Source organism: Euwallacea similis, chromosome 36 (assembly GCF_039881205.1).
Source record: "Euwallacea similis isolate ESF13 chromosome 36, ESF131.1, whole genome shotgun sequence".
Taxonomy (NCBI): domain Eukaryota; kingdom Metazoa; phylum Arthropoda; class Insecta; order Coleoptera; family Curculionidae; genus Euwallacea; species Euwallacea similis.
This window is the reverse complement of record NC_089644.1, coordinates 315,068-322,394: the sequence shown is the minus strand read 5'-3', so window position 1 is coordinate 322,394 and position 7,327 is coordinate 315,068. Positions and strand designations below refer to the sequence as shown.

General features: G+C 43.4%; 1 protein-coding gene across 1 annotated transcript; it reads left to right on the top strand.

Annotated features, from left to right (window-relative positions):
- Positions 1-466: 466 nt before the first annotated feature.
- LOC136418597 (uncharacterized) lies at positions 467-5,344 on the top strand. Its single transcript, XM_066404700.1, has one exon. The coding sequence runs from the start codon at positions 467-469 to the stop codon at positions 5,342-5,344; it is 4,878 nt and encodes a 1,625-aa protein (XP_066260797.1).
- Positions 5,345-7,327: the final 1,983 nt, after the last annotated feature.

The window sequence follows — 7,327 nt, the reverse complement described above, 5'->3', positions numbered from 1 at the left end:
TGCTAGAAGTTGCTCACGTGCAAAACCAAGATTGTTCTGTAGGCGTTGGTAGAAATCGCTCCTCGTGCCAGAACAAGAAAGTTGTTCGTCGTTTGTGTCGTGATAAAAGTCGTTCACGTGCAAAACCAAAAGATCGTTCTGTAGGCGTTGGTAGAAGTCGCTACACGTGCCAGAACAAGAAAATCATTCGTCGTCGTGGCTAAGTAAGAAGAAAAGCTTGGTGTGTTTGGATCATCGTGGAAGCTAGGGAGCTTTGTTTGGGAAGTGGGTAAGTCCTTTATCCTTATTTCTTTATCCTTATTGTTTCGTTTGTGCTACTCGTATCGATCAAATAATATCTTGTGTATCACATTATCATAGCTGCATATTTTGTAAAATCTTGAATCGACCACAAATTGCAACCCGTAGTCATTTGTATTGGTGCTCATAGTAATTTATAGTTGAATCCATTTAATTTGTTGAGACTATGGCATCCGCAGAGGAACTTAGAAAGTTAAACGTGGCTAGGAGGACATGCAAGGCCCAACTTACTATGTTTGACAGATTTATCGAAAGCTTTGATTTGGATAATGAATTAAATAGTAATGAAACTGATCGCCTAGTAGAAAGACTCAATAGATTAGACGATATTTTCGATAAGTTTGATGCAGCCCAAAGTGAGTTGGAGCTACACGCTACTGACTATGATGAAGAATTAAATGAACGGGATGAATTTGAAAGACGCTTCTGTGACCTAAAGGCTGCAGGCAAAGGTTTATTAAACAAATTTAGTAGGGCTGATAGATCGGCAAAATGCAGCAATGCAAATGAATCGATGCCTCCTAGTCCCTTAGCCGGCGTCAAGTTGCCAGTTATTTCGTTACCCACCTTTTCTGGTGATTATAAAGATTGGCTAGGTTTTCGGGATACCTATGTAAGCTTGATACACAATAACCACTCGTTAAATCAAATTCAAAAATTCCATTACTTGCGGGCGTCGTTGCAAGGTGTGGCATCTCAGGTTCTGGACACTCTGGAATTTACGGATAATAACTATGATGTCGCATGGACAACCTTAAGCGAGCGATACAATAACACGCGAGTACTTGTACATATGCACATGAAGGCGTTACTCGAGATAGAATCGGTAGATAAGGAATCGGCTCATAAACTGAGGGACCTAATTGATAACGTAGGGAAAAATCTAAGGACGTTATCGGCGTTAGGTCAAAAAACTGAACACTGGAGTGATTTGATAGCCTGTCTCGTAGGTAGCAAGCTGGATCGAGTAACGGAAAGGCATTGGGAAGAGGCGAAGGGCAACAAGAAAGAGGTTCCCTCGTGGGAATCCTTGCGAGAGTTCCTAACAAATAGGGCAGACATGCTAGCCGCAATTGAGCGTCAAAGGGGCAGCACTAAGACAGAGAAAAATGCGGGATTCAAACACAATAAGGCAAGTGTTAAAACTTTCGTGGGAAGCGATTTGAAGTGCGTAGTGTGTAAAGCAAATCACCTACTAGTTAATTGTCAAAGGTTTCTGGCTATGCCTCCCAGCGAAAGATTTAACAAAGCCAAACAACTCAAATTGTGTTTGAATTGTTTAAAGCTAGGGCATTTCGGAAAGGATTGTCGCGCAAAGCATTGTGCCAAGTGTACGACTAAGCACCACACATTGTTGCACTTTGAACCTAACAGGGGGCAAGAGGCGATCTCCCATTCGGAGGAGAATTTGGAACATAGGGTTTCGTTGTCTGCACTAAGTTCGGAAAACCATGTCTTTCTGTCTACAGCTTTGGTAGAGGTTCGCAGTGCCGGGGGAGCGTGCTTGAAAGTACGCGCGCTTTTGGATTCGGGAAGTCAGTCGAATTTCATTAGTTCTTCGTTGTGTAAAAGGCTAAAGTTAAAGATGGACAAATTTGAAATGCTAGTCGGAGGATTGGGTTTGAAGGCGTCGGAAATAACACACAGTTGCAACGTCGAGGTGTGTGCCCGACGCAGGGGGTACCAAGCTTCTTTGAAATGTTTAGTCTTGCCCAGGATTACCGGATTCATTCCTGGTGCCGTTGTGGATGTCAGTCGATTAAACATTCCTACCAACATTACATTGGCGGATCCAGAATTCAATAGGCCTGGTCCCATAGACCTTTTAATAGGTAGCGAATTGTTTTATAGATTGTTGTGTGTTGGTCAAATTAGTCTTGGTCCGAATAGCCCCATCCTGCAAAAAACTAGGTTCGGCTGGGTCGTCTCCGGAGCGATGATGCAGGCTGGCATCTGCAGCACAGTCTGCAACTTGAGCGTCAATTCGAGGCATGGTGGCCGTGAAATCGAATTTGACTTGAAAAGGTTTTGGGAAGTTGAAGAGAACTTTGCTGAGACCAAGGCCTGGTCGGCTGAGGAGCTTTCATGTGAGGAGCATTTCCAAAGAACGCATAGGCGTTCGTCCGACGGTCGCTTCGTTGTTGCTATCCCCTTCAAGCATCCTGTCACTGAGCTAGGTAATTCAAAGGAGAAGGCTCTCCAAAGGTTTTTGTCGTTGGAGCGTAAGCTCAGTAAGGATCAAGGGATGAAGGATGAATATTGCAAATTCATTCGTGAATATTTGAACCTGGGGCACATGTCTCGAGTGCTTGATGAGGATGATAGTGTCGTCTACTACATGCCTCATCATCCTGTGATCAAATCGGAAAGCTGCACTACTAAATTAAGGGTTGTATTCGATTGTAGCATGCCTTCTTCAACAGGCAAATCCCTTAACGAGTTGCAAATGGTTGGTCCTGTCATCCAGCCCGATTTGTTCGACATTTTGATTCGTTTTCGTGAATTTCGTTTTGTAGTATCGGCGGATATCGCCAAGATGTATAGGCAAGTATTAGTTGAGCCTAAGCAACGAGCGTTGCAAAGAATTCTTTGGAGGGAATCGCCCTCAGCCCCTGTCGAGGCTTTCGAATTAAACACCGTAACATACGGTCAAGCTAGCGCCAGTTTCCTGGCCGTGAGGTGTCTTCATCAAATAGCCGAGGAGTGTGAACTTGATGTAGCATCTATAATAAAATCGTCGTTTTATGTTGATGACTTCCTTCACTCAGTAAATTCGACTGAGGAAGGAGTTAGCGTTTGTAGCAGGGTTTCGGCCGCATTGTCGGGCGGTGGATTCAAGTTGAGAAAATGGATTTCCAACGAACCTGCAATTTTGGACTCCGTGAGTCAAGGAAGTGAGGACTTCCAAGTGTTAGACTTCAATTATCGCCACATCGCATGCTTGGATGCTGTACGCCATGAGTTGCATGGTTTTTCTGACGCCAGCGAGGCAGCTTATGGTAGCGCTGTTTACGTCAGATCTATTGATAGAAACGGCGACATAGCAGTGAGGCTATTGTGCGCCAAAAGCAAGGTGAGTCCGTTAAAATCTCTGACTGTCCCTCGTTTAGAACTGTGCGGTGCATTAGTCATGGCCCGGCTAATGAGTAAAATAAGGGCTTCCGCCAGATTGCAGTTTGATAGGTGTGTATGCTGGTCGGATTCGTCTATAGTCTTGAGTTGGTTAAAGATGTCCCCCAGTAGTCTAAAAATCTTTGTTAGCTCACGGGTATCGGAGATTCAATCGCTTGCAGGGGAATATGAGTGGCGACACGTTCCCACGAAAGAAAATCCTGCGGACTTATTGTCGAGGGGGGTATTTCCCAACAAACTCGTCGAAGTGAGCCTTTGGTGGAATGGCCCTTCCTTTCTTCTTTCTGAGGAACGTCATTGGCCAAATACTTTTGAAGGATCTAAGGAGGTACCGGAGGTGCGTGTTTCGAAGGGTGTCTTCGCGCTCGTGTCCGTGGGGGATTGTCTCTTTGAACGTTACTCAGATTTTAATCGGTTGATTCGAATCACAGCATGCGTGCTTCGTTTTATTCTCAATTGTCGTTCGAGGTCGCTGAAACGGGACGTCGTGAGTGGCTCATTATCGAGCTTAGAGCTAAATGATGCTACTAAAACCTTAGTTAGGATTGCTCAAAGGGACAGTTTTCCGGATGAATATGATCGTCTCACCGGGGGGATCGCCTTGAGCCCAAAAAGTAAACTGCTGAGTTTGAGTCCGTTCGTGGACAGGGAGGGCGTAATGAGAGTAGGAGGAAGGCTGCGAAACTCGCCTTATCATTTTGATAAGAAGCATCCTATGCTTCTCTCTCCCAAACATCGGTTGTCGCGGATGTTATGCGAGTATGAGCATAAAAGGTTAATGCGCGCCGGTCCTCAACTACTGCTCTCGTCCATAAGGGAGAAATTTTGGATTGTCGCGTCTCGTAACCTTATAAGGGCTACCGTTAGAAATTGCATTGCTTGTTCGCGATTTAATCCTCAATGTTTAGCGCCTATCATGGGTGACCTTCCACAAGAACGCTTAACTGTTGGACGCGTTTTTTCGGTGGTAGGAGTGGACTACATGGGTCCGCTCCATATTAGGGATAAAAAGGGTCGCGGCTCGAGGTTGTCCAAGTGCTACGTAAGCGTCTTTATATGCTTTGCAACGAAGGCTCTGCATTTGGAATTAGTGTCTGATCTCAGTAGTGAGTCGTTTTTGCTCGCTTTTCGTCGGTTTGTGGCTCGGCGTGGACGGCCTAGTCACGTTTACTCGGATAATGGCACAAATTTCGTTGGTGCCAATCGGGAACTGTCAGAGCTCGGCAGTTTCTTAATTAAAGAATCTCGCAATTTGGTCGATTCATGTGCTCGAGAAGGTGTGCAGTGGCACTTCATACCCGCCCAATCACCTCACTTCGGAGGTCTTTGGGAGGCTGGTGTCAAATCGGTAAAACACCACCTGAAGAGAGTGGCGAGAAATGCCAACTTAACGTTCGAACAATTGATCACTTTATTAGCACAAATCGAAGCGATTCTCAATTCCCGTCCTCTTTCTCCCATGTCTCAAGATCCCAATGACCTAACTCCCTTATCACCCGCTCACTTCCTGATTGGAAGAAGCACCACGGAGCTGCCCGACCCAGACCTGCAACATGTTCCTGCAAATCGGCTGTCTGTATTCCAAAGAATCCAATTAATCAAGCAGCATTTTTGGAAGCGATGGAGCAAGGAATACATCAGCGAACTTCAGCAGAGGGTGAAATGGAAAACGCAGCAGCAAGACGTCCAAGAAGGAGTGCTTGTGCTCGTCAAGGAAGACAACTTTCCTCCCTCAAAGTGGCGCATGGGACGAGTTGTAGCAGTGCATCCTGGCCGGGACGGAGTGAACCGTGTAGCTACCATAAGAACTTCCAGTGGTTTGGTGAAGCGCTCGTTTAGTAAGATATGTCCCTTGCCGGTAGAGACTGTCGTTGAAGACGCTCCAAGCGCTTCAAGGCGGGGGGCATGTTAAGGACTTTAGGTTATTGTTTCTTGGCGTAGTTTGCTTAGTTAATTTGTTTTGTATTTTTATCCCTTAAGTTACGCCCATGGGCATCGATACGTATTTGAAGGATTCCATCTGGGCGCCAGACCATCGTACCCATCAGGCCATATCGAAGGGCTCTTTATGGCTGGGAAATACGCTACTAGTCAAAGGAAGCTTTCTAAATTGGACCTTTGCCGCGATCCGCAATTCGGCGGATCGCAATACTTCAATGAAAGCGACTTGTATAGGTATTTGCCAGATGGCAGCGATCTTATGACCTTAGGCGCGACCATTGCCCGCAATGGCGTCTGGTATTGGTGCGCCCCTGGGTGGAGTTCCTCGGGTTTAGTACTTAAGGGATGATCGCAGTAATTTTGCTCTCTTTGACCAGTGCTCGCTCTAGACATGTGATCGTAAACGTAACTCGTAATCTTCCCAACTAAGCAAACTCCCACTTCATACTTAGACCAATACTTTACCATTATTTATATAAGTGAAATTTAATACAGTCCACTTTCGTAAACCAAATTGTTGTTTTCGTGGTTTTCGTTTATCGAAGGAACCTCAACAAAACGTGTATAGGAACCGTGAGTAAAGTATTCGCGTACGAAACGTGCAAAGTACGGAGTTAAGAGCGACGGAAACGCACAAGAGAGCGATTTTTCTTCTTGCAAAAGCTTAAATACTAAAGTTAATGGTAAGCGCACATAGGCGTACTAAAACTAAGAGGTCATCATCGGCACTTCTCCTAAATCTGACCTTATAGTTTTACGCACTTTAACAGCATAATTGGGGTTTTATTAGAGGACGGTTAAGACCAGAATCGAGAACGTGTCTAAATTCTGGTATGCACAAAGGGCGGCGAGAAGGTTTATTACATAGTAAGTTTTCAGTTCGAACAAAATGCGTACCAACATTTGGTCATACGGGCAAAGGCGGCTAAAAAAACGGATGATGTTCATAGGCGTAGAACACGGGTTCCTTACATACTAATCACAGATTTAATTCTAGGCTTATGTAGAATAATACATTTAATCAAACTAATAAATTAAATGAATTATTGGATATTCTTTCCTCTACATAAGCCTTAATACCGACAGAGAAACCGCTAGGAATTCCATCACTTAGCTCATCCATTATCCAAGGATAATGGGTGAAAAAACCCTGTGTTTGGCGGGAGTGAATCTCAAACTAGGGGTATCATGAAGATACTATACCCGATAATTGCACGTTTTAATTCTAAATTATCCTATACGTAACTATTATACATTAATAAGAATGTACACTATAATGGTTCTAACCGTCTCCCTATCCTGTTACTTAACAGGAATTCATTAGATCATGGGAAACCCTAGGCGGTACCTTTTAGCGAGTATTTTTCTTCAATTTTTGATAAAAGTACGAGGATTAGTTAAGACCTATAGATTCTGTGGCAGGCATATCCACAACATTAAGTAGAATTTGACAACATTTTACAAGAAAAAGTGTCTTTTTCCTGTAAGGCCCATTAAGGAATTTGAGGTGAGCCGCACACATACCAGACTGGTTCAATTTAGAGATTCTTACAATGGTTAATGGAAAACTTCTGCAATAATCACTGGTAATAAGATCAACAAAGAAACCCGCAAAATTAACCAAAGTGAACTCTTTTACTGCCAAGAACTTATGCAGTTAAATGTTAAATGTAATTTTTTAAACAGATCTTTTATCAAGTATACTTTTTAGAGCCGTTGATTGCATTAAAAGAGAAATATCAGGACTTACAATAGATTAAACCATTTTGTGAACAAAAAGCAAGAGAATTACGAATATTTCTTATAAAAACTAACACTATGGTACCGTAGTTAATTTGTTATTTGTGACATTTTCTGTTATTTCAAAAGATATTTTGAGGTTGAACTGTTCATTTTGTTGTATCGGACTGATAGCATAATATAATTTCTTATTTATACTTGCATACTTAGTTAT

Coding starts and splice junctions, on each gene's coding strand:
- LOC136418597 (XM_066404700.1), top strand. CDS start 467: ATGGCATCCGCAGAGGAACTTAGAAAGTTAAACGTGGCTAGGAGGACA.